Consider the following 27,726-nt stretch of genomic DNA (forward strand, 5'->3'; position numbering starts at 1 on the left):
GGATCTGTGCTCGTCCTGTGCTGTTTAACATTTTTATCAATGACTTGGATAAAGGTATAAATGGTATGTTTATCAGATCTGCAAATGACAAAAAGCTGGGAGGGATAACAGAGACAGGATCCAAAAAGATCTTGATTGGCTAGAGCTTTAGGCCCTATCCAATGAGATTCAAGAGTGATAAACATTAAGCATGTGGGCATAAATAACTTTACAAGTTACAACTTTTCAGTGTTCTGAAAAAGATCTGGGGGGTTTTAGTGGATTACAAGCCCAATATGAGTGATATGGCAGCCAAGAAAGCCATTGCAATCTCAAGCTGCATCAAGAGGGGCAGAGCTTCCAGGAATAGGAAGGTGATGATCTCACTGTACTCTGAGCTCATCCGACTTCATCTGGAGTGTTGACTTTAGTTCTGGACACCATAGTTTTAAGGACAGTGATAAGCTGAAGAGCATCCAAAGGCAGGCAGCCAGGACAGTGTAGGGCCTTGAGTTCATGCCAGATAGAGGAGATCAGTTGAAGAACAGGCAGGGTGTACTTTTTGTAGAGAAGAGATGATTCATGGGGGACATAATAGATGTCTTCAAATGTTCAAAGGCCTGTCATGTGGAGAAGAAATTAGATTTGTTCTATTTGAAAATGGATGCAGGTGGCAAAGAAGCAAATTCAGCCTTGAAGCAAGGAAACGATTCCTAACAAGTTGTACAATACTTAAGTTAACTTCCTAAAGAGGTGTTGGGTTTCCCTTCCTTGGAATTCTTCAAGTGGTGGCCAGATGACCACTTATTGGGTAAACTATGCTGGGGAATTCCTTCATGTATGGATCAGACCAAACGGCCACTGAGATCCCTTACAACTCTCAAATTCTATGAATCAATGATCATCTCTTGCCAGAGAGGATGAATTGGTGCCATCTATCCTCCCTTCTAGAAGAAGCCCCAAGTAATTTGACTAATCTAAGCCATCGGCTTAGGACAATGAGGGGTGAAACGGATATGAGATAGAAAGACAAGTAAGCAGAGAGTAAAGGGGTTTCTCTGAACTCCAGGACCCAGTGCAAGATGTTTATGTGAGCTGAAGATGCATAGCTTTGTGAAGGAGAAAATAAAGGTAAATAGTACTGACTCACCATAAGTCTGCATGGAGTTTTCAGACAAAGATTCATATGAGAGGTGCAAGAAAGAGAGGCTGCTATGACTATGCTCTCCCCAACCCACCATTAAGCCTATCATGTGAGGTTTCGTGCTGTGTGCAAAAGAAGACTTAGAGATAAATGGAATGTAAGGGTTGGACATATAAAAAGGACCCTCAGAGACTTATTTTATATAGGCCAGGTGACCAATCTGCTTCCCTGGGAAAGAAACAAACGCTATTTGTAAAGGAAAGCCAAATTGTGGAGATTAGCGAGAAGTAAGTGACAGGAAGCCAGGAAGCAAGGGTTACAGAAGACAGTAATGGCAGTGAGAGAAGTGTCACCTGCTGGGGATTAACAGAGACCATAGAAGAATAATGGAGGAGGTCAAAAAGTAGGAACAATAAAGGGAAATAATAACCAATGATGCCTTTTAGGCATGGAGGAGAGATGCAAGAGGCAAATCTCAGATAAACTTAAAGGAAAACACTGATTTGGGGGAACAAATCTCAATTACTGCTGTCTGGAACCTGTCATTGAGACTGTAAAATTTTCTGGAGAAACATTACTTGTGTGGGGAGGGTAGTATTGATACCTCGATGGGTTCAAATACAAATCATATCTCTTTCCATTAACTTATAAATGATACTGTTCATATTTTGAGGCTTTGGAGCCCAGGTGCTTGTAAAGGAAACCTAGACAGTATCTCAGGTGGATGCCAAATGCTGAATTTCCTGGAACTTCTCAATGGGGGCAAAAACAAAAAAACAGAGATGTTTCCAAAGGATACTTGGTCCTTGCATATCAGGAGGAAGTGTCTAACAAAGGATTACACCAGGAAATGTAAAATACAGCCGAACCAAAGCATTTTCATCAGACACATTTTAAAGGTCCTGTACTAATGAGAGGGAATGATTTGTGGTTAAGAGGGTGGTACATATCTTTATATCTAGTTCCTTTTACTCTTCCCTTCCCTTTTCCTTTTTTTTGGGGGGGGATTGGATTGGACGAGAAGGTGACTTGAAAAAGGAAGAATTTGACTATCATAGACTGAGGAGATGAGATTGAATTTGAGCTGCCTTTCAAAATTAGTTCTTATATCTCAATTGAGGCATTGGCACCCTACTCGAGGATTTTCAGTGTCACATCATCGGTCACGAGAGACTTATAAAAATTGAGAAATAGGCAAAGTTTTTCTATGATATCCTCCCAGTTCCCTTTCTGAGCCCTTTCCCCCACTTTTGCCTTCTCTCTTTTACCCACTCTGCACGCCCCTCCCCCAATGTCCTGATGCAGCCCTCTGTCCAACACACCACCTTCCATCGGAAATGTGGCTTGCCCTGGCAACAGCAATCAAATCACCAACACATGCGCTTCAGGAAAGGGCTGCCCTGGGTCTACAATCTCCATGATTCCACCCCAGCCCCAACCAAAACACTCTTCCTTGCCCACCCATCCCGTTAACTCTATTAGAATATAAGTTCCTTGAAGGGAGGGGCCAGCCTTGCTTCTGTGCTGTATAATACAGCGCTAAGCACCGTGCATTGTCTCCTCGACTCAGATCTCGGTCCTAGTCGAAAAGTCAGTTTAATCCTAAAGCTCTGGGGCGGATTCAAATCGAGGTGGGTTGCACTCTCAGCAAAGCAATTTTGGCTGCTTTGGTCCCAGAGAGGGCGGGGGAAATCTCGGGGGGAGGGGGGAACAGCCCCGTAGGGGGTCGGAAAGGGATTGACACAGACAGTAGCTGCACCCCTACCCTCTGTCCGCAAGAGCTCGCTCTTTCTCTTCGCCTCCGCGGAGAGCAACCACTGCAGCCCCGAGCTCACCGCACTCCCCTCCCCGAAGGGGCGGGGAGGCGGGGTCGGGAGCGAGGAGTCCTGGCCCTTGTGTGCCCCTCCCCATCCCTTACTCCCTCCTTGTCCCAGCGCCAGTGCCGACGTCGGCGTTGGCTCCGGTCGCCATGGTGACAGATCAAGTATCGGACCCGCCCCCCTCTTTGCTTCCCTCCCCCACCCCCATCCCGGCCTCCCTGACGTCGGCGGACGTCAGTGGCGGCGCGCGCCTGGCTGGGCCCCGCAGAGCGGGAGGGAAAAGGGGCGAAGGAGCGAGCGGAGCCGCCGCCGCCGTCGCCGCCGCTGTCGAGCCCGAGCCGGAGCCGTGTCCGCGCCCGCGTCCGCCCGTTCGCCCGCCCGCCCTCGAGTCTGCCCGTGTCCAGCAGCGGGGCCCAGCATGGTCATGGCGGATGGCCCGAGGCACTTGCAGCGCGGGCCGGTTCGGGTGGGGTTCTACGACATCGAGGGCACGCTGGGCAAGGGCAACTTCGCTGTGGTGAAGCTGGGGCGCCACCGCATCACCAAGACCGAGGTGCGGCCCGGGGACCCGGGCGCCGGGGGGGGAGGGGAGCAGCCGGGCGGACCGAGAGGCCGGATCCCCGAAGCCAAGGCCAGTGCGGCCTGGGAGAAAGCCCGGGGCGCGGGTCCGACCCGAGGGCACCGGGGCCGAGCCAGGCTGCTGCAGGCACGGAAACCCGACTGCCCCCAAGTCCGCACCCCGGCCCGGGGACCGGCGTCTTTGCCCTTCCCGGCGCCCGGCCGGGGGGCAGGGTGGCATCACCCCCATTTGTAGGAAAGGGACCCTGCCTCAGTCTTCCCTCCCCTTCGGGGCTCGACCGTCCGGGTTTTACAAAAGGGACAGAAGGCGTGAGATCCCTCGGGCAGGGGTGGCGAGGCTTGCTCCTCGAGGGACCACGGGGGGTCTTCCCGTTGCCCCGCACCTTGAGAAAGCCCCCTTGTCCCTGGGGAGGTCTGTGCCAGCCCCTGTCCCTTTCGCCCCTCCTGCAAGACGCTTTTAGGTCTCTGGGTTCGGGAGCTGAAGTCTGTCACCTAGGTGGCTTTTGCATTTCACTCCGAAGACAATGGAACTGGCTCAGATATTTAGTGGTATTGAAGATGTCAGTGGTTAGTTTCCTCTGGGTCTGCCTCACACAGAATCTGCGCTTTAATCCAGGAGGTTGTGCCTTTGCCGCCGGCGCTTGGGAGTTCTGAGTCTATTCCTTTAAACCACAGAAGATTTTGACTCTACTAAAAAAAACCCGCTTCATTACTAACAGAAGGTAGACATCCTTCCATGCATTGCACATCCTGAAGTCCCTCACAAATCTCACTACCTTCCCTCTCAAGTCAAACTCATTCTCCTGCAATTTCTATCTATTCACTGCCTCAAGCTGCTTTCTTCTTTTTCTCTATTTTAAGTCTTTCAAATTAGATACCTTTGAAAAACCGTGGAAACAAAAGCCACTTCTCTTGGAGGATAAAACCCTGTGTTTTTGAGGTAGGCTATTGTGTCTTATTTTAGTTGCTAATAGAATCTTTTCCCTGGCCACCTTTTTCAATTTGTACTAATGGCCACCCCAGTTTGAACGTGGGGTAAAGTTAATATACTTTCCCTTTCTAGGAGTTGTTTTCAAAATGCCAAGCAGCCTGGAAGTGCAGTTATTATTTTTTGCTCATTTTTTTTCCCGGTTGGCTTTCAGAATGATTTTCTTCAAAATCCCTTCTTAATCTGACCCGGTGGGCTCATTTCTTAGGAGAAAGGAACTTTGTTATTGTGTCATCTTCTATCTTTGGCTTCTCTGCTGATGCTAAAGCATCCCAAATGCTAGCTACCTCCTTGTTCCTTTAATAGCTGAACCAAGGGCACAAGGTTGTTTTCTCTTGGTCACCAAATTTACCGGTATTAGCTATCTGCATCAGGTTTGTGCTGACAGCCAGGAAGTAAACATAGTGAAATTACCAATTCTTTGATCCATATTATCTCAACACCTATTTAATTTTAAAACAAACAGCAACAAAACGTGTCAAACTACACACAAATTCATGCGATTCCCTCAAAAATTAAGAACTGACATAGCAAATTAAATACATGGAAATTGTATTTTAACATCTTTTTGGTTAATGATTGGGATATAAAGAACAATGTTTCTGAGCAAAAGTTCAAAGTATGTAAGTATTAGAATCTTCATGTTTCATACATTGTGTTACATTCTAAGCAGTTCAGTCTGGCAATATTTTTTAAATAAGTTCTGCTGATCTTAGATAGCAGAATTTACAATGTTGTGTCACTTTGTCATGGCCAGCCTAGGTGCTATATGACCCCTAGAAAATGGCAACTCAAATCCTCCCTGTATTTCCTTTTGAGCAGGTATTGAATTAATACATTGTTATGGAACTAGGTGTCGCTATGCTGTAGGTCCCATCTTTTAATAGAAGTATGAAAGTGAAGGGTCTAATAGTTATGTGTTAGATATATTAAAGACTCTTTGTAATAGTGTGGTAGGATCAGGGAAGGATTGAGTGTATCAGAAAGTAGATTTCCAGTCTACAGATAACTGGCTCTAGCTTTGAAAATGAGTTTATATTAGTAAGTAAAAAGAAATTTGAAGCCGATTTGGAAGCAGGAAGAGGTATTTTCCTCCTCTGCTACTCCCTGTCTCCCGTAGTTCTTGGGCTTGTGTGCCATGGTTTGGTGAGTGGCCTAATAGTGTTAGCTCATGTTTGAAGAAAGAAATGAAGTGAAAGAAGTGGAAGGGCAATAGCCAGTCAAACAGCAAAGAGCTTGGTTCTCTTCAGTTGAAGCTTTAATTTTCATGTAAGAATTTCAAGTAAGAGTTGCTGTACAAGTAGTACAGATTCAGATATAGTACTTCACCTGCCTTACAGAGTTATTGGGAGCATCAAATGAGATAACATACAGAGCAGATTGAAAATCTTAAAGAGCTATATAAAATCTCGCTATCCTTTAATGGACAATGACTTAGCATGGATAGATAGGACCTAGAGAAAGCATTTGCTGTCCTAAGTCGTCTGAGGTTTGGAATTATTTATAACTAATTCAGCAAAGAGCTATGGAACTAGTTACTTCATTTTACTTCCTAATATGTTTATTGTGATGGGATTTTACCTTATGTGTTAAAATTTTCTTATATTCTGGGATGATTTTTTAAATAAATTTAACAATTATGTCAAAGCTGAGTAAAGCCTAGATTGAAATACCAGTTATAAATTCAGCCTGCAAAACTAGGCTGCTAGTGGAATTGTTTCTTAATTTTAATCATTTTTAAGTTATAATGCTATTGAATGAATTATGAGAATTATAATGAGAGCATTTAAATACAAATAAGTAACAAATTTTTGGAGCTTCTGTTTGGAATTCTGAATTTGTATGTATAGCAATAAAAATATGTATGGACAGCATATTATTAAATACATCATTATATTTATAAATTTTTTTGAAAATTTTGTTTTGATTTGAATAGACTTTAGAATTGAATATTCTGTAAATATATGCTTGGGAAGTTAGAAATGATACCTTGTTCTCAGGTTTAAACTAAAGGTAAATCTTGGGCTTTGCTTGAACATTATAAACAACTAAACTCTGGTTCTGTTTTTAATTGATTCCTCCTTTCCTCCTGTGCCTCATTTTTTAAAAAAATAGTATATATGAAATGTTCATAGGCAAGTCACATCCTCTCAGTATATCAGGCAATTATTTAAAACTTAAGCTGCAATGAAGGTTCCCTCCTGCATTGGTAGAGAAGAGACTTGCAAGAAGAGCATATCTGCACTTGAGAGGTGACTTTATTCACTGAAATAAGAGGTCCAGTTCCTATCCCTATATGCATTGTATGAACCTTAAGAAATTCAGGTTTATTTCTGTGTCTCAGTTGTAGCAAAGACTCCAGATGGTTAAAGTGAAGAACACTAGGTTTTCAGGCTGAGGACTCTTGGATTCAAATCCTGCTTCTGCTACTTTCTCCTTTTCTCCCCCTGGCAAATCACTTAACTCAGTCTCTTCATCTGTAAATAAGGGGTTTGATTTTGAAGATCTAAGGTCCCTTCCAGCCTTAAATCATGTAGGTGCACTTCATTTTGGTTAATCCAGGGGTCTGAAACTGCTGAACCGCATATGGCTCTTTGAGTATATGCTTGCTTCTTTTTAAGCCAAAATAAAGGAATGAGTCTGTACCTGTGTGACTCATCCGCACCAACTTGTCCTGGATTAGGAATAATGAATCACTAGCCTTGGAGTCCATTAAAGCTCAGAGCTCTTAAGCTTCCCTTTTTTTCCTTCCCTCATTCCCATTCTTTCCTCTCTCCTCCACCCCACTTTGGGGTACTCTCCTTTGGCTTTTTCTCTTTAGATGTTAATTTAATAAGTATTTATTAAACACCTGCTACATGTGGAAAAGTTTAGATAGGAATCTGGCTTCATGGAATGGAAGGCTTCTAGGGGGTATTATATACACCAAGAGTTTTAATACAAAATAATGCATACAAGGTTTATCAAAGTGCTATGTGAAGTTTGAAGGTGTTGAGGGAATTGTAGCATATAAGCTTCATTTTTCAAGGCCCTTCCATCAGTTTCTAGGCCAGATATATAAGCTTTTGTATCTTATAGGAACTTTCTAGAGAGAAATTATTACTTGGTCTCTCTAGTGCTTTACATACATTTGTCTTACTTGAATTTCACAGTCCTGTAAGACAGGTACTTTAGGTGTTATTCCTTTTTTTTTACAGAGCTTGTGATTTGCTGAAGATTCCACCGCCAATAATAATTAGAGGTGGAATTTGCATTCAGGTCTAATTGATTCAAAGTTATCCTTCTACATACTTTATTACACTACCTGTTGAAATTAAGTAAAATAACAGATATATAGGAATCAAAACAGATGGAATTAATGTAACATCCATCACATCATTTGAATATATATGTATGTGTGTGTATATATGCGTATACATATATTATATGCATACAAAATAGTTATTTTAAAACTATAGCCTAAGTGCTAAAATAAATAGCTCTTCTCCCTTAAAAACAGTTATTGACCCCATCTAGTCTTTCAGATAACTTCATGTTAGCCAGTACCTTTGGATTATTTCTGAGGTTCTTGTTTCTCTCTTTGTTAATTTAATTTTACATAGAAGAAGAAGCTGGGCAATAGGAGAATCTAGTTTATTTTTATTATATATTCCAAATATATATTCCAAAAAAGCTTTCTATTTGTTTATGGCTTCTTTCAGTCAGAGAAATAAGTTGTACTTTCACATGTTATTGAATCTGTGTAGGTTTCTCCTCCTGCAAATTATAATACTTCCATATTTTCTCATTCTGTGTGATTCTTGCCCAAGTTTTCCCAAACAAATCATCTTTTCTCCTAAACCTCCTAACATTTCTTTTTTTTTTTGCTAAGCTACTGTTCTTATAGTTTGAAACAATCAGCCTTTAGCTCTTGGGTCCCCTAGATGGCCCTATCTAATTAGTTACCAAGTCTTGTGGGTTCTATGGCCACATCTACATCTGTCCTGTTCTCTTTACTCACATAGCCACCACCCCAGTTCAGTTTTTCATCACGTTTCCCCTGGACTATTTATTTAGCAGCATTCTAATTTATCATCCTGATTTGAATCTCCCTTCTCTCTCTGATCCATTTTCTATACCTTAGCCAAAATAATATTCCTAAAACACAGATCTGACCATTCCATTCCAGTGCCACTCTTTTGACTCTAAGAAAAAATACAGAGGCATCTAGATGCAGTGGATAGAGCTCTGGCCTTGGAGTCAGGAGGACCTGAGTTCAAAGCTGGCCTCAGACACTTGACACTTACTAGCTGTGTGACCCTGGGCAAGTCACTTAACCCCAATTGCCTCACCAAAAAGCAAAAAATAAAAAATATGAATTCCTCTTTTTAGTATTTAACACAACTTGGCTGTAACCTACCCTTGCAGATTTAGTACATGTTATTCTCTTTCGTACATTCTAAGTTCTACCCAAACTGGCTTACTTCTCTTTCCTTGCACATAATGCATTGCTCATCACCATGTCTTTGTACAAGCAGCCACCCATGTCTGGAATGTAATTCCTCCTCACATCTGCTGCTTAGAATTCCTAGTTTCTCTCAGAGCTCAACTCCTGGTGCTACCTCTAGCACACCTTTCTGGATTCCAAACCTTCCTGCCCCTAACCACTCCCCCACATGCCCCAGGATACTTTGTACTTATTTTGTTTCCACTTACCTGTATACATATTGTTTCCTCAGTTGTGATGGAAACTTCTTGAGCCAAGGACTGTTTTCCTAGCCTAGTGCCTGATACATTATAGATCCTTAAATAAGGGATGTTCTTCAGTAAGTTGAGTGGATCCTTAAACAATTAGCAGTCGTTCTTGTTGTTTTAGAGTCTCAGAAGTATCAGTATACCTATGTTTTTTCTCCTGATTCTTAATTTTGTTGTTTAGTGTTTTTTTCAGTCATGTCTGACTCTTTGTGACCCCATTTGGGGTTTTCTATGTGAAGATACTGGAGCGATTTGCCATTTCCTTCTTCTCATTTTACAGATGAGGAAACCAAGACTAACACAGGTGAAGTGACTTGCCCAGGGTCACACGGCTAGTATCTGATTCTTAATTAGCCAATCTATTTTTCCAGGCTTGGATGTTCTCAGTAATTAATATCTTTTATGCTGTTTTTCAAGAGGAAGTTATCACTGGTAACTTATGGCAGCTTGTTTACTCTTTTTATCCCCCTTTGGATAATGTGTAATTTATTCTTTCCACTTTGTGGTGTTAAGTGATTCTCAATCATGTTGCATTACTGGGAAAGTATTACTATTAAAAGAGATGAGCAGGTTGGGCTCATTGAAAGCACTACATAACTTCCAAGCTGTAATTCAGCCTGATAACCTTTTCGAGCTCCAATTCTGGGCTCAGCTTATTGTCCATCTGTGGTCCCTGCTCAAGTTATGCAGAGCGCTGGACTAATTCAGTGGATTGCACATCTACCTGCATCTCATAGTTAATTGACATACAGTCAAGACTCACAGGCCCTAAGTGAATTCCTTCAGACAAAAGTGATGGCGTATATGTTATCTTGTCTATGTAGTTGATTAATGGTTTTTGTATTTTGGTTTTTGGGTTTTTTAAATAATTTTTTTTTGGTCCTCCCTGTGTTTGAAGAACTTCCCTTAATTTAGATGGGCAGCTTAAGTGCTACTTAGATGTAATTTAGCTGTAGTCTTAGAGCAGAAGTTTTAAACCTGGTGTCCATGAACTTAAAAAAAAATTGACAATTGTATTTCTATATAATTGATTTTGTATGTAATCCTATGTATTTTTATTTTATCCTCAAAAGGGGTCCATAGGTCTCACCAAATAGGGGTCTATGATACAAAAAAGATTAAGAATCTCTGATGAGAGAGTTGCCTGAGGCACTGAGAAGGTTGCTTAGTGAAAGGGACTGATACCCAGGCTTCATGACTTCAAGGTGAGCTCTCTATACTCTATCATGATGTCTTTCTACTTGGTAGTACTGCACAGACATTAAAAACTTTTTCTTAGCTATAGCCAGGGATTTTAGGCAAGGGCCTGCTGGTTTTATTCTCTCCATGCCTTTGACACCTTACCTGGAGACATTTGGGCCATAGCCAGAGACCCATTGCTGACTAGTTTGGACCTCAGATACAAGACTGAACAAAAGAAGGACTAGGCTCTTGGACACTAGGGGACGTACACCAATGCTATGTTCCTGGTGTGGGATGTGCCTTCTGGATGTGCCTCCCTCCCTACTATCCTAGTATGTAACCACTAAGCTGGTACCACATGTGAGTCCAGTCCAGTCTCTGGAGACTCAGACCTCTCTCCTGACCTCCCTTCTATCTCTACTCCTCAGCTCTTCTGTGTATCACAAAACCCTGAGAAGTAGAGGCCACAATCATTGCCTCATCCCCTGATCTGAATGATTTATAGTGGGTATGTTCTCTTGAGATCAAAGGTCCTTCTCTCTGCTACCTCTCCCTGTATTCTTGTATGATTCAGTCCTTCAGTTCTTTCCTCCTTGGCTCTCCTTTTCCTTTGTGCTCTGTGGAACCCTTGCTTAATTACTGACAAACTTCTTTTCATCCTATAGACCTGCTTTTCACATTCTTGCCTTCATAGAAACTTGGCTTTCTCAAAAAGGCAGTTTATCACTAGCCAGAGTCTCCTGTAATACTGTTTTTCTTATACCACTGACATACTCCAAGTGTTGGCCTCCCATACCACTTTTGTTTGTCATCATCATTTAGCAGTGACACCACCTCCTTTGAGGTTCATTCATCCAGATTCTTGCTAATGTGATCTGTTAGCTTGAAGGTCATCTCCTTTCTCAAGAGGTTCCATACCTGGTTCACAGTCTTCTTCTCCAACCTAAACCATGAATTTGTGTTTGGGAAGTTCAGGATGCATGTTGATGTTCCGTCATACACACTGGATTTAACCTTCTAACTCTCATGACCTACAGTTTTCCTCTGCCCCAGGCATTCCACATGAATAGGCATAACGTAGGCGTCACTGTCAACCAGAAGTGTACTTGATTTTGAACTCAGAAATTCCTTTCTGTCATCACAGTTTCCTGGCTTTCTGTCTCATCATTTTTCCTCTCAGACCTATTCTTTTACTCTTTTTACCTTCTTTGCTCCCTTTTCCCTGAGTTTATCATTCCTGCTTTGTCCTCACTTTCCTCTCTTCATGATCTTGGTCAGTTCCACTACATTCTAGCTTCTGCTCCCTTGCCTACTTGCTCTACTGTGATTAACATTCTTCTGAATCAACTCCACCAAGTGCCTTACCCTTTCATACTCTCAAATTGCTGAAGGCTGCTGCCAGAAATCATACCACCTTATTGATTGAGTCCATTACAAACTGATACTATGTAATCTCAACTTTCCCTCCCTGCTGAACAACAAAGCTTTTATTGTTTGTTGATTCACAGTTCTTCTCCCTTCTGTGTCTTTTTCCAAATGTCTCTTTTCTCCTCAGCCCCCTCCCCAGGTCCCCCCCCTCATCTTCCGCTCTTTATCCATTCAGCCCTTGTTTATAAGGGCCTCCTACGGGTCTGCACTGAGGATACAAAGATAGAAATGGAGCAGGAGTTTGCCTTCTATTGGGGAAAAATGTATGCTGATAAGTCATTACCAAATAGTTTGATAGGAGATCTCTAGTGGAGTATTACAGGCATGTGGGCTGGCTCTTTGGCTGTTTAACATTTTTATCAGTGTCGAATTTCATAAAGACTGGATGGCAGGCTCTTCACATTTACCAGTGATGCAAAGCTGGGAAGGATAGCTACTAACCCACCGGATGATAGAATCAGGATCCAAAAGGAGCTTAAGAGACCAGAGCATTGAGCCGAATCTATTAAAAGTAAATTCAGTAGGGATAAATATAGTCTTACTCTTGAGTAAAAAAAAGAAATAGCTTCACAGGTATAAGATAGGGAGGCCTAGTTAGACAGCAGTTGTTCTGAAAACTACTGGGGGAGGGAGAGGGCTAGTGGATTGCAGGTTCAGCATGTGGCAGCCAAGAAAGTTATAGCGATTGGGGCTGGATTAAGAGAACCATGGCTTTCCAGAAAAGGAAGGTGAGAAGTCACACTGTATTCTGCTCTTTTCAGACATCATCTAGAGTATTTGGCTCTTTTCAGACCTCATCTGGAGTGTTCCCTTCAGTTTTGGTTGTCACCATTTAAGAAGAATCTTGATAAGCTGGGGGAGCATCCAGAGGAGCGCAACCAGACTGGCAGAGAGCCTTGAGTCAGTGTCATAGGAACATCAGTCGAAGGAACTCAGCCTGGAGAAGAGAGGATTCAAGCAAAGTTTGGATGACCACTTGTTAGGTTATAATAAGGATTTCTTTGTGTACATGGTAGACTAGATGGCCACTGGTGTCTCTTTCTACTCTCAAATTCTGAAATTCTCAGTATCAAGCCATTTTGAGGAGAAGGGACACCAAGTCCTGAGAGGAGCAGGATAGGCTTCATGTTGGAGTTATCATTTGCACTGAGTCTTGAAGGAAGCTAGGAATTCTAAGATCTCTCTACCTACCTTACTGTGAAAATATAGATCATCTGCTCTTGATCTCCCTTTTCTCTATTCTACCCTCAGAACTGTCCCTCTAAATCTTCACCCATCTGTCTCCTTTTCTCCTTTCTTTGAGGAAGAGGTGCCCCTTCTTTTCAAAGTCAAGTTTTCTACCTTGCCCTTGATTCGATCTCCTCCCTTCTCCTCCAGGAGCTTGTCTCATTGGTTTTTCACTCTTTTGCTATGGATTTTAGATCTTTCTGTGGTGTCTACAAACATACTCAAACACACCCAATCCTTCAAAAAAAACCAAAACACTTCACTTGACTCTGACATTCCTTTCAGTTATCACTCTCTGCATTTCTTCCCTTTGACTGCCAAAATTCTTTGAAAGAATACCTTTACCACCTCACCTACTCAGTTCTCTTATAAGCCAGCTTCCAGTCCCAACTACTTGACTGTTGATAGACTTGATAAAATCAGAGAGAACAATTATAATCCCCTAATTGTAAAATCCAGTATGGTCTTTTAACCTTCTTCATCTTTCTTAATTTCTCTGTGCAGCTTTTGATACTGTAGACTACCCCTTCTTCCAGGACACATAATCACATTATTTGTAATAGGTAGAGACTTCATCAGCCACTTAGTCCAACCCAAATCTGAAAAGGAATCCCCACTGACATATTCAAGAAGTGATCATCCAGCTTCTGCCTGAAGACCTGAAGTGGTAGAGAACTCTTACTGACCATACTAAGGAGGTAGCCTGTGCTGCTCCTGTATAGCTCCAGTGATTAGGAAGCTTTTCCTCACATCAAGCTAAAATTTCCCTCTTTGCAGCTTTCATCTGTTGCTGCGGGTTCTGCTGTCTGAGGCCAAACAGAACAGGTCTCACCTCTCTGCCACATGACAGGCCTTCACATATTTGAAGACAGCAATCATACACCCCCTAACCCTTCTCTTCATGTTGAGCACCCCAAATTCCTTTAACCTATTTTTATGTAATGTAGATTTCACCATCCTGTTTTCCTCTGGGTGATATCTAGGTTTTCAGTATCTTTTTTGAACTATAGCCCCCAGAATCAAATATAATACTCTAGATGTGATATTACCATGGCAGAGTATAGCAAGACTGTCACCTTCTTATTCCCGTAAGTTTTGTTTCTCAAGGCAGTCCAAGATCACATTTACTTTTTTTTTTTTTAGCTATAATATGCCACTGGTGACTCATTGAGCTTATGGTCCACTCAAACCTCCAAAACTTTTTCAGACAGACTGCTGTTGTGTCCCTCATCTTATACTTGCAAAAGCAATTTCTTTGAACTCAAGCATAAAACTTTACATTTATCCCTAAAGTCTTATGCTTTTTCTTCCCTTGGCTTCAGTGATACTCTTTTCTCCTGGTTCCTCTTCTAACTTGTCTAACCACTTCTCAGTCTCCTTTGCTGGATCATCATCTGTCTTCTGCCCCCTAACAATTGGTATTCCCCAGGACTCTGCCCTGGGCCCTCTTTGCATCCCTTTTTACACATACTTTCTTGGCAGTCTTATCAGGTCCCATGGCTTCAAGTATCTTCTCTTTGAGCTATCTCCCAAATCTGTTTATCTGAGCCCTAATCTCTTTTGTACTCCATTCACTCACTTGTCTACTGAATTTCTTTCCTTCCATTATCCCTAGGCACCTCAAACTCAGTATTTCCAAAATGGAAATCAGTCCCCCCCCCAAAAAAAAAACACTCTTCCCCCAAACTTATATATTTCTGTTGTGGGTGCTATTATCCAGTCACCTAGATTCATTAATTTAAAGTCATTCTTGACCCTTTTCCCCTCCTTATCCAAATCATTAAAAAGTTTTGTTGGTTCCACCTTCATAACATCTTTTGCCCCCCTCCTTTTCTCTATTCATACAGTCCTCATACCAGTTCAGGACTTTATTGCTTTCTTCTGTACTGCTATAATTTCTGAACTGGATTTCCTTGCCAGTATTTCTGTTTTGAAATCCATCTTCTACAAAGCTCCTAAAATAATCTTCCAAAGGGACAGGTCTGTGCGTATCACTCACTGGTTCAAAATCCTTTTCCACTTACCTGTTTCCTACAAACTTCTTAGCCTTGTATTTTAAAGTGTTCTTTTATTAGATTCCACCTACCTTTCCAGCTTCATTTTCTATTATTACCTTCCTGAGTGTTTCATATATTCCAGCCAAACTACCAGCTGTACTCTGAACTTATTACTCCTCTCTGCCCTTCTTCATTCATGTAATCCATCCCTATGCCTGGAATGCACTCTGTCCTCATTTACTACTCTCAGAATCCATATATTTCTTTAAGATTCGATTCAGCTTAGTATATGGTTGTGATGGAATACTACTCTGTTGTAAGAAATGAGAGCAGGTTGATTTTAGAAAAATATGGAAAGATTTGAATGAAATAATGGAGAGTGAAGTAAGTAGGATGAAGAGAATATTTTAGGGCAGCTAGGTGGCACAGTGGATAGAGCACTGGCCCTCGAGTCAGGAGGACCTGAGGTCAAATTTGGATTCAGACATATAACAATCAGTAGCTGTATGACCCTGGGCAACTCACTTAACCCCATTGCCTACCCGCGCCCTCCCCCCAAAAAAGAAGAGAATATTGTATTCAATAACAGTACAGTAACAGCAATGTTGCTGAAAGAGTAACTCTGAATGACTAAGCTATTCTAAGTAAAATGAATATTCAAATCAGCTGCAAAGGACCTATGAAGGAAGATGCTGTCCACTTCCAGAGAAACAACTGACGTATGGAAGTTTGTATTGCACATATATATCTATGTCAAATGTTGGCCTTCTCCAATGCCAGATTGGGAGGGAGGAAGGGAGACAGCTCTGAAATCAAAATGTGATAAAAAGGACAAAAAAAGACCTTTTAAAAAAAAGAAAAAGATTTAGTTCAGGTGTCACCACCACCCTTGCAAAGACTTCCTCATTCTCCAGGTTAGTATTTTGTTCCTTACTAGGCAGCTAGGTGACTCAGTGCATGGAGTGCCTGACTCTTGAACCTGAGTTCAGATCCTACCTCAGATACTTAAAAGCCATGTGACCCTAGACAAGTTACCTTATGTCTCTGGGCCTCAGTTTCCTCATCTGCAAAATGAAGAGTTTGGACTCACTGGCCTCCCAAGTCCCTCTAGCTGTAAATTTATGATCTTATATGATGTCTTATAATAACATTTCATTACTTTTTCATATCATAATTTATTCAACCATTCTCCAATTGGAGGTAGCTAGATAGTGCAGTGGATAGAGTCAAGAAGACACAACCTCCTGAATTCAAAAAGCTGGCCTCAGACACTCACTGGCTGTGTGACCCTGGGCAAGTCACTTAACCCTGTTTGCCTCAGTTTCCTCCTCTGTAAAATGAGCTGGAGAGGGAAATAGGAAACTACTGCAGTATCTCTGCCAAGAAAACCCCAGAGTTAAGTCAGACATGACCGAAAAATGAGTGAACAACAAAAATTCTCCAATTGATGAGCACTCACTTTGTTTCCAGTTCTTTGCTACAGCATAAAAGTGCTGCAATTAATGTTTTTATACATATTGACCCTATCTAGCCTCTGTCTTTGACCTTTTTGGGGTAATTGCCTAGTACTAGTATTTCTGGATCAGGGTATGTACAGTTGAATGACTTTTGTGTGTGTAGTTTCAAATTGTTTTCCAGAATTAGTGTACCAGTTGACAAGTCACCAACATATATTAGTGTGCTTATTCTCTCACAGTCCCTCCAACAATTTCTATTTTCATTTTTTATCACACCTATCGTGGTTAGAGCACTGAGCCTGGAGTCAGGAAGATGTGAGTTCAAATCCGACCCCAGATACCTACTAGTTGTGTGACCCTGGGCAAGTCATTTAACCTCTGTTTGCCTTAATCCACTGGAGAAGGAAATGGCAAACTACTCCAATTTCTTTGCCAAGAAAACCCCATGGTCCACAGGGTCATGAAGAGTCAGACACAACTGAACAACAAATCAGTTTGGTAAGTGTGAAGTAAGACCTTAGAGTTGTTTTAATTTGTATTTCTCTCTCTTTTTTTAAGGCAGTTGGGGTTAAGTGACTTGCCCAGGGTCACACAGTTAGTGTCAGGTGTTTGGTCTGAGGCTGGATTTGAACTCAGGTCCTCCTGACTTGAGGGCCAGTGTTCTGTCCACTGCGCCACCTAGCTGCCTCTTTATTTCTCTTTTAATCAGTGATTTGGAGCCTTTTTTTAAATATGGTTGTTGATAGCTTCCATTTCTTTTTTGGGGGGAACTGCTAGTTATTATCCTTTGACCATTTAACTATTGAGATATAGTTCATGTTCTTCTATATTTGCATCCGTTCCCTAAATATCCTGGTTACCAGACCTTTCTATCAGAAATTTGGTGCAAAGATTTATTTCCCCGCTATTTCCATTTTCCCAATTGATTTAATTTTGTTTGTGCATCTGATATAATCAAAATTGTCCATTTTTATCTTTATGATCCCTTCTAGACCCTGTTTGGTCTATAACTCTCCATAATTGTTAAAAGTTATCTCCTTCCATTCCTCTCCAATTTATTTATGGTATGACCTATGACATTTTGATCATGCATTCATTTGGAACATATTATGGAATATGGTGTGAAATGTTGATGTAAACTTAATTTCTGTCAGATTGCTCTTGGCTTTTTCTTGTCACTTTATGAGTACCAGTGGAGTACTCAGTTTCTCTGTCTCTTATCCCTCACATTGCAGATGTGGCCAGCCCATTTCTTTTTCTTTTTTTCTTTCTTTTTTTTTTTCATTTCATATCAGAATAGTGTTCTACTCTGAAGTTTTTGAGATTTGCAGAAACAGTTGTGCTTTGTCAGTTTCTAGCTTAAGAAAACATAGCATTTTATGCAGTTAATAGACTCTTTAAAATGCCACATTTCCTCTATTGAGCTTTTCCTGGTTATCTTCTTTTCCCCAAACCAGAAGTAACCTCTCTATTTCAAATTTCTATAGAACTTTGTGCTTCTTTTCTTGAGCTCTCCTATTATATGCCTCTCTTCTTGCACTTTATTATTGCTCTCTGTATGCATGTCACAAAGGTAATTCAGAAGCTGGCTCCACTCTGATCTTGAGGTCTACTAATTATTCTCTTCCCAAGAATTATTGGCTGGAGACATGGCCATTCTTTATCTCTTGGAGGAGCAGGGAGTCAACAGCTACAACACTTGTGATAAGATGGTGTTCCACTGTTCCTTACCATTTGCCCTGTCACTGTGCCCTCCAGATTCGTAGATACTTTATCTATCTGCCATTATACCCTAAGGATTCCTGGAATTTGTCATCAGCCGTACCACTGAACCCAAAGGACCATCAGGCCTTTCCTGCTGTCCTAAAGCCACATTCTACATAGGTGTTGTCTCCTTTAAGTTAGAATGTGAGAAGTCTTACTTTTTGTATACCTCACTTAGCATTGTAGTTGGCACATAGGGAATGCTTTTATGTTCCATTCTATGTCTTGAGAGGAAGTCTGGTATACTAGAAAATGTGTGGGATTTGGAGTCAGACAACTTCAGTTCAAATCACAGTTTTGTCACCACCTGACTGTATGACCTTGGATGAGTAATTTCTCTGTGGTTACATTTCCTTATTTGTAAACTGAGAGGGTTGGACTAGATCAGAGATGTCAAGCTCATTATTGACCCACATTAAAATATAGTTGGGTAGTGTTTTACAAAATAAATAAAAATGCAATTCAACATAGTTAATTCAACGTATTAATTTGAAGTTTTCTAGACCTAGATTAAAATGGAATTGGGAAATGTTTTATAAAATAAATAAAAATATAATACAACATAGATAATATTAATTTGTGTTTTTCTAAATCAATATGCAGCCTACAGGAATCCTTAGAGTTTCCTGTAGTTCTCTTTTTTCTCTAAATCTATGACTCTGTGGTATATTCTTTGCCACTAGATGGTTACCTAAAGAATTATTCATACTCTTTGTTTTATTCTTTAATAGCCACATTATCTAGCTCTGAGTAAGCATAAAATAAATATTTATTGACTATTAGTAGTAAACTTTATGCACAGGTCCAATTCAAAAATCAGCAAATTAGTAAGTTTTAGCTGTGATGTTTATGGTACTGAGGCAACGAGGTGGCACAATGGATAAAGCTCTAAGCCTGGACCTGACTTCCCTCAAACAGCTGTCTGACCCTTGGCAAGTCAACCTCTTTTAGTTTGCCACAGTTTCCTCATCTGTAAAACAGGGATTAGTAGTAGCACCTACCTTGTTGTAAGGACCAAGTGAGATATCAGTTGTAAAGTAGTTAGCACAGTGCCCAGTAGACACTATGTAAATATTAGCTTATTATTATTATTTATTATTATTATTATTATTTATTACTCAAGGATTAGTTCTGTAATAGAATAAATTAAATAATTTGTGCTTTAGCCATGTAATAAAAATACTATACTTAATATTTTGTAATTGTTTTATGTTACCAGTTTTCAGTAGTAAAGTCTATGGAAAATTGTTTGAATTATTTTTAAAATATTTTTTTTTGCAGTGGAAAAATACTATAAAAATGCAGAGTAACTACTGTGTAAAAGTTTGATATTCTGTAGAAATTTTGAACTCTAGCAGAGTTTCAAATACTTCTGATGTAAAATCTTCCTCCTGGGAAATTCATTCTCAATATAAAGCACATAAGAAAACATTTATTTGGAAATAACTGAAACTGGCTTCTCTTCTTGGAGTCACATGAAGGCATTTGATTAATGGTCTATTGTAGATAGCACATTGATTTCCTTGAAGCTGAATGGATTCCAGAAGTTTGTTAAGACATTTTCTGTTTATCTCTTTCCCATCTTTTTGCTATAAACTGTGTGTCTTTGGTAAAGAATATTGCCAGAGTGTTTTTTGTTTTATCAAAAAAGACAAAATTCATGGGTAATTCTAACTCAGTAGTCAAAAGCCGTAGGGTTAATCGAAAAACTCATAACATTAAAATTAAATTGATTAATGATAGATACATAATGAAGCAGACTGGAAATCTGTATTGAAATTTTAAGTTTTAAGTGCATTTTAAAATAACAAATTGCTGGTATATGTCCTCTAGTAAGTTGCTTTTTACATAATCCTAAGTATGCTACATTTTTATTAACATCAAAGTATTACTTTGATTTTGAATATTTCTCCAATTCAAGAAAGTTTATCCTAACCACCATTTAATCAAGTTAAGACTCTGCCATTCATTTTTATTATTAAATTCTCTCTTACATGAAGTATGAATTTGAAAGGAAAAAAAATCTCAAAATATTTATTCTCAAAAGTTTAGAGATACTCAGTCTAGTAAATTTTAATCCAGATATAAAATTTTAGTACTTCTTTTCACTGACATTTTTTTAGCCATGCTCTTTAATGTCATGATGGAATTTAAAATCTGGAATTTTTTGACCTTGAAAAAGTATATTCCTACCTTGATAGTTCCTGTTGTATAATGGGAATAATAATATGTGGTGCCTTGAAATGACATTGAAGAATTAATGTATTAGTAACTAAGTGATAATAAAACATTATCTGAAACAGCAAATGTATGTTAATCCTTCCTGGTATGATAATTAGAAAAATATCTCTAACTATGTAATGTCTTTGCAAACCCTCAATGCTACTTTTTTGCACATCTTCCTTTTTTGTATGAGTTGATGGATCCTCTGCAAAATTGTTATTACCTAAAATGTTTTTAAAACCTTTTGTGTGTATGTTTTAAATTCAAGGGTTTTTTTGTTTTGCATATGAGAAGGGAAATAACCTCTTAAATATTCTGTACTGATAAGCAGTGCTGCTTTTTATATTAACATGGCTTTCAGACTGAGACATAGTCTCATTCTAATGCTAAGCTTCAGTTAAAAAAAAAGCTAATCTTGCCATAATTTCTTGAAATATAAAACTGTAATTGATTTCATACAGAGTCAGTGATTTGTTAGCCCAAATTCTAATATAAGGTACAGGTCAACAGTTGTATACAAACATATGGAAAAATAGTTTTGAATATACCCTGGATTATAAACATAGCCTAATTAATGAGCACTTAAAAACCAGTTCATCCACTTATAAGGCAGTAATACAGTGAAACATTTGTCATTAATATTAGTGTTGAGACAAGACTGTCACCTCAACATATAAGCAAACCTTTATTACCCTTATTTATCAGATTTTTACTGTCTGTAGTCTGTGGTATAAACAAACCAGAGTGATGATTGATAATGAACTTTGTTTATAACAGTTCTACTTTTTCTTTTTCCAATTTATACTAGTCACAGAATTTTAGAATTGGAAGGGCCCTCATCAGCCATCCCATCAAATCTATTTCTGGAAAGGAAGGAATCATTTGTATAACATGTCCATAAAGTGGCTTTCCAGCCTTTGCTCTAAGGGGAACCTAGTATTCTGAAGGAGTTCATTCTACTTGTAGATAGCTCCAGGTGTTAGGAAGTTCTTCCAGATCTCAAGCCTAAATTTTCTTTGTTACATCTTCTACCTGTTGTTTTTCTCTTTAGGGCCAAACAGGACAGGTCTAATCCCACTTTTACGGGACAGCCCTTCAAAACAGCCCTTAAAGATCGCTATCATGCCTCCCATGACTCTTTTCTTTTCCAGGCCAAACATCCCCAATTTCTTCACTTGATTATCGTATAACATGGATGTATAACAAGGTCCACCAATCATTCTGATTAATCTTGTGATGCTCTCAGAGTTATTAGTGACTTTCCTAAATTAGCCTAGAATTGAATTTGTTACGCCAGATCTGGTTGATTGGGGGGTGGAGGGTGGAGTACAATGGGACTAGTTCATCCTTCCTGTTGAAGTTAGGCTTCTCTTAATGCAGCTGAAGATTAAATGAGCTTTTGGGGTTGCCACGTCACAATATTGATTGATGTTGGCAGACCATTAAAACTGCTAAATTTTTTTTCTAGAAAAACCATTATCCAACCTTGCCTCCCCCACCTTGTTCTTTTGTTGAGTTATTGAACCCAAGTAAGATTTTATATTTATTCCTATTAACTGTCAACATAGATTCAGTTCTAGTCTGTTAAGATATTTTTGGATCCTGACTCAATCATTGTATTGGTTATCCCTGCGAGATTGGTGCCATCTGAAAATTTGATAAATGTTATCTATGCCTTTATCCAGGTCATTAATAAAAATGTTAATAACACCAAGCAGAGTGCCCTGGATCACTTTATTGGTGAACTCTTACCAAAGTGACCTCAAATATGACTATTCTTTGGGTCTGGCTGTTCAGCCATTTCCAAATCTGCCTTGTAGTCTACACCCCTCCACGTTTTCTACAAGAACAGCATGAGATTGCCAAATCTAAGGAACTTTCCTCAGTTCTGATACCATCTTGACCTCTATAGCGTTTGACACTATTGACCATCCCCAAACTCCCTTGTATTCTTTAATCCAATGACAATAGCCTCTTTGCTCTTCATAGATAGAAGATGTTCCATCTAACTCTGGATATTTTTACTGGCTATCCCTCATGTGTGAAATGCTCTGCTTCCTCATCTCCTGGCTTCCCTAACTCCCTTCAAAACTCAGCTGAAGTGCCACCTCCTGCCCAAGGACTTTCCTTGTCCCTCCAGCTGCTAGAGCCTTCCCTGCTAAGGTTACCTCATATCTGTGTTCTGTATATCTCAAGTATACCCACATATATTTTATCTCCCCTATTGGAATGACAGTATAGTCTGAGAGCAGGGATTGTTTTTGCTTTTTGTAGCCTCACTACTTAGCACAGACCCTGGCACATAGTAAGCCCTTATAGATACTTATTGGTTGATTGAGATGTTTTAGCAAATCCTTTACTAAAATTTATTAAAGTAATATCAACAGTATTTCTCTGCCCTGTCAGTTTGGTAACCAAGTTGGAAGAGGAAATAAGGTTAGCCTGGCATTATCTGTCCTTGTTGAAGCCGTGGTAATTCTTTATGATCACCGCTTTCTTTTCAAGATATTGATTAACCATCTCTTAATAATATGTACTTGACTTGTTCCACAAATCCAGGTGAATGTCGCTGGCCTAATTTGCAGGCTTTCTTTTCCTTTTTTTGATCCTTGCCCTTCCGATCCTATAGAACCTCTCCTGTTTTTCCACTCTTCATACATTACTGGCAGAGTCTCAAGAGTCAACTACTTAATTAGCAAGAATTTTTAAGCACCAACTGTGTGCCAGGCACAGACTCGAGATGTAGGTGCAGAGAATGAAAAAGTCTCTACTGTCAAGGAGCTTATATTCTGTGAGTGAGACAACACATATATCTATAAATATATGCAGAATAAATACAAGATAAATACAAGCAGCTCACCAGGAAAAGCTTTGTGTAAATTTTTATTTTTAAAATTCTGAACTTAAAAAAATACCAAATAAAAGACGCATTTCTATATATGTTGTAGAGCAGAAGGAAGGACTTACACATGAAACTGAATATCGTGTAGATCTTGCTCTTCTAAAAGGTGGTGCTTGAGCTTGAAGGAAAGAGGAATTCTATGAGCAAGGTCATATCTCCCAAGATATCTTGGGATTTGGGGGCCAGATTTTTTTCCTCTTCCCTACTTATTTATTCTATCATTTTTAAATGTAGTTTCATTTATGATTTCTTGAAATAAAGCTCAGGAAAACCAGGTTTTGATAAAGCCCTTTGGGATTCAAATGGAGCTACTTGACCATGCCTTAAACCCAAATCACTGACTTTAAGTGATTGGTCCCAGCTCAAGCCTCCTTTGGTCATTGTTTGGGTTTTGATGGCTCAGAGTGAGTGTCAATAGCAATTGTTTCTGTTCTGGCCAGAAAACCTGAGGGTCTTCCCCTCCCAGATTGATTTTTTTTTAAGTAGGCAAGCTAGACCATCTTTTGCCTCATTTCTTTTTCTTTTCTTTTTTTTTTTTAAGGTAATTGAGGTTAAGTGACTTGCCCAGGGTCACACAGCTAGTAAGTTTCAAGTGTTTGGTCTGAGGCCAGATTTGAACTCAAGTCCTCCTGACTTCAGGGCAGGTGCTGTATCCACTGTGCCACCTAGCTGCCCCCTTCATTTCTTACCTAACATTAAATCACTGAGGGGATGTTGCCTCACACAAACTGAGACCTGGGAAAGACCTTAGCTTTAAAAAGTCAGTTTCCCACTGCATCTGAGGCCTTCTCCAGTCATCCTGACTTATGTCTTGCCATCTCAGATGACACTGGAGGAGAGAGTGAGGCTGATGACTTTGCACAGCCCTGCCTCACTTATATCCAATTCACTTGCAAATCAAGATATCACCTTCCTGATATCATTGATTCTCAAAATAACAACAACTTGAGCTGTGTTATGAAGATGTGCAGAGGTCATATCCTCCCATACTTTAAGTGTGGATCATTTAGGCCAGGTGATTTGAATTCATCTAGGTCAATGAGATACTTTCTTATTGTTTCCTTATTTATATTGGGTATTAACTCCATAGTAGTCAATTTATTATCACTTTTATGGTACAAGGATCCTCCTTAATAGAAAAAAAAACACAAGCAAATTTAAGAATTGAACACTCTCTCTCTCTGTCTCTCTCTCTCTCTCTCTCTCTCTCTCTCTCTCTCTCTCTCTCTCTCTCTCTCTCTTTCTCTCTCTCTCTTCTCTCTCATCATTGTCCTGTCAGCTCCAAAGAGTGGTCCTTTACCTTTGGAACTCCTCTTTCCACCAACATAGCTGCAAAACAAAACTTTATTACCTTTATCCTCCTTACTGGCCTCACTCAGCTCATTCTGAACTTTTACCACTTTGGATAACATTCTTAAGAGATTGCTTTTGTGTTCATTCTCTGTTACTTGCTTTCATTTTCTGTGTATATCTTTTAAAAACTTAAGTTGCTTGGTAAATTTTTGTTCATCTATCTATATCTATCTCTTCATAAAACTCTCATTTTTCCTTTTCATAGGAAGTATTCCTTTGTGCCCACAGAATTTCATTCTTGAGAGTTTCCCATCTCTCTGGGACTGATTTCCCCTGTAGAATTTTGGAATATGAAATTCTACCTGTCTTTTTTTTCTGAACCCTTTGAAATCTGTGCTACCAAAATCTAAGGTTCATGTCAGACTGTGCCTGGGTTTCCTTTCTTTTATCACAAAATATAAGAGGGAGTGGTCACTTTTCCCTCAGGATCCCCATCATTTCCTATGCCAGCAACGAGTTCTTTCCTGTTAGTGAAACTCACATCTAGAATTGAATTTCTCTTTGTTGGTTCCTTCATCTTTTAAAGGATGAGAGATTACCATTAAAACTGCTCTGCTTTTGACAGAAAGAAACCTGTATCAGATGTCTGGACAGTTGAAGTCCTTCATTATTATTATATGTTTGTTTGTGCCTCGCTTGTAATCAGTTTCCCAAACTCCTCATATGTTTCTTCTTTCTGCCCGAGTGGTATGTGAATCACTTCTGTTTGTCCTTCCATTGATCTTCAAATGTTCTCCACTATGTTTAACCCTGCTCTGGTTCTTAGATTTTCTCACATGAATATGTCTAATTAATACACATTGCCATATAACTTCATGGTCTAAAACTCTATAAGGAAAGTCAGTACAGGAGAGATGGGAATTTCTCAAGAATAGGGCATAGATGGACACTTCAATGAAGAGTTAGTGAACAAGCATTTCTTAAAATGCTTACTATTTCCTAGGTGCTATCCTAAGTGCTGAGAATACAAAAAAAGGCAAAAAACAGTCTCTGTATTCAAGGAGGGTATATTCTGAGGTGGAAGATATGATGTAAATAACTAGGTGCCTACAAGATATACAGAGTTGATGAAGGTAATCTGAAAAGGGAAGGCATTAGAAGCAGGGAGATCATGAAGGGTCTGCTGCAAAAGGTGGGATTTGAACTGAGTCTTGAAAAAGACTATGGAAACTAAAAGGCAGAGGTGAAAGGGAGAGCATTCCAGACATGGGGTATGGCCAGTGCAAAAGCACAGAGGCAGGAGATGGAGTGTTGTGTTCCAGGAGCTGCAAAGAGGCCAGTGTCACAGGATCATGGAGGGGAGAAAGGCCTAAGAAGGCTGGAAAGGTAGGCAGGGACTAGGTAATGGAGAGCTTTCAATGTCAAACAGACAACTTTATATTTGATCCTAGATGTAATAGGAAAGCAATTGGAGCTCATTTTGGAAGGGTGGCCATGGTCAGGCCTGCTCTTGAAAGCTTAGTGGAAGATAGACTTGAGGCCAGAAGATCAGATTAGAAGACTATTGCAGTAGTCTTAAGTGAGATATGATAAGGTCGTGGGCTAAGGTTGTGGCTCTATGAATGGAGGGAAAGAGACATATGAGAGATGTTGTGAAGGTAGAAAAGACACTATTTAACCATGTGTTTGTTAGATATATGAGCGAGTAAGAGTGGGGCATCAAGAATAACCCTCAGGTTGGGAGTCTAGGGTAATTGGAAGGATGGTGGTACCCTCAAAAAGGAATAGGAAGGTTTGGAAGGAGAGGGGGCAGTTTTCAGGGAAAGATAACAAGTTCTGTTTTGGACAGAGTTCGAGACTCATGGATGGGACAGCGAATTCATGATGTCCAAAATGCAGTTGGAGATCCCTAATTGTAGCTTAGTAGATATCCCGGACCTTATATAGAGATCTGAGAATCATCTGCATAGAGATCATTGAACCGGGATGAAAAAAGGAACTTCCTTTCTACATTTTTTTGAAAATATGCTGTTCTTTTGAAAAAGGTGTATTCATTCAGAGCCATATTCTAGGCATGGGTCTCGTATCATCAAAATCTTAGTGATACCTATAAGGTCAAATGCACCTTTTTATATTAGGACCTCTAGCTCATATTGTTTGTTGCCTAAACTTTGTGTAGTTGCATACAGGCATTTGAGGCCACAGTTTTTATTTCTGGACCCTTTGTTGGATCTTGTCTCCTATAAATTCTTGAGTGTTTCAACTGATAGTTTTCTTGCAGAATGGGATCTAGCTTGGAGGAGTGTACATAGGCAGTTTTCTTCTTCCTGCATCCCTTTTAGGTTAAAGCTCTTTTGATTAGATTTTTAAGACATAAGGCAAATACGTTTTTCAATTAAATTAATTTTTTAATTAAAAAATTAATTTTCTTCCCCCCCCTTTCCTGCCTTTGTTAGTTACATGTTGTCCTTGGCCAGGAGCCTGTGATCCTTACTTTTTAAGTTTTATGTATATATATGTGTGTGTGTGTGTGTGTTACACACACACACACCTTAAGTTATATTTTAAGTTATATATCTATATTATAGAACTCCAAATTATTTAAAAATTTAACCTTAAGATCACTTTCTAAATTTTTTTTTCTTTGTATCTCTTGCCTTCAGAGGATAGTAGTCAGGCAAATGGCACTTGTATCCACGTTTAGTCTTCATTTTATTGTCCAAGACAAAATGATCTTTGACAATGCAGTCTGGGTTCCTTCTGGCAATATAATCTGTGCAACTGTGAGTCATCAGACACAGATAGTTATCCTATGTTTTGGCACATCTTGAGAGGTTTTCTGTTATGTCTCATTCATGGCCTAGGAAGACAGTAGACCTCTCTATTGTTGTTTTTAGGTTGAAGATAGCTGCCATAGCACCTCATGAGCAGAGAGTCACCACCACAGTTCTTCTCTTCTTTCTTCCTGTTTCACTGGATGATCTCTTACTGCAGAGCCCCTGTGGATCC

General features: G+C 39.8%; 1 protein-coding gene across 1 annotated transcript in view; it reads left to right on the forward strand.

Moving 5' to 3' along the window:
* Positions 1-3,176: 3,176 nt before the first annotated feature.
* The window catches only part of SIK2 (salt inducible kinase 2), a 165,581-nt gene continuing 141,031 nt past the window's right edge, over positions 3,177-27,726 (forward strand). Inside the window, exon 1 of the mRNA XM_020989792.2 lies at positions 3,177-3,496. Coding sequence (XP_020845451.1) covers positions 3,362-3,496 — 135 coding nt within the window. The 5' untranslated portion in view covers positions 3,177-3,361. The remainder of the gene's footprint in view (positions 3,497-27,726) is intronic.

This window comes from Phascolarctos cinereus, unplaced genomic scaffold, assembly GCF_003287225.1.
Source record: "Phascolarctos cinereus isolate Bilbo 61053 unplaced genomic scaffold, phaCin_HiC Scaffold_726;HRSCAF=1367, whole genome shotgun sequence".
NCBI classification, from domain to species: domain Eukaryota; kingdom Metazoa; phylum Chordata; class Mammalia; order Diprotodontia; family Phascolarctidae; genus Phascolarctos; species Phascolarctos cinereus.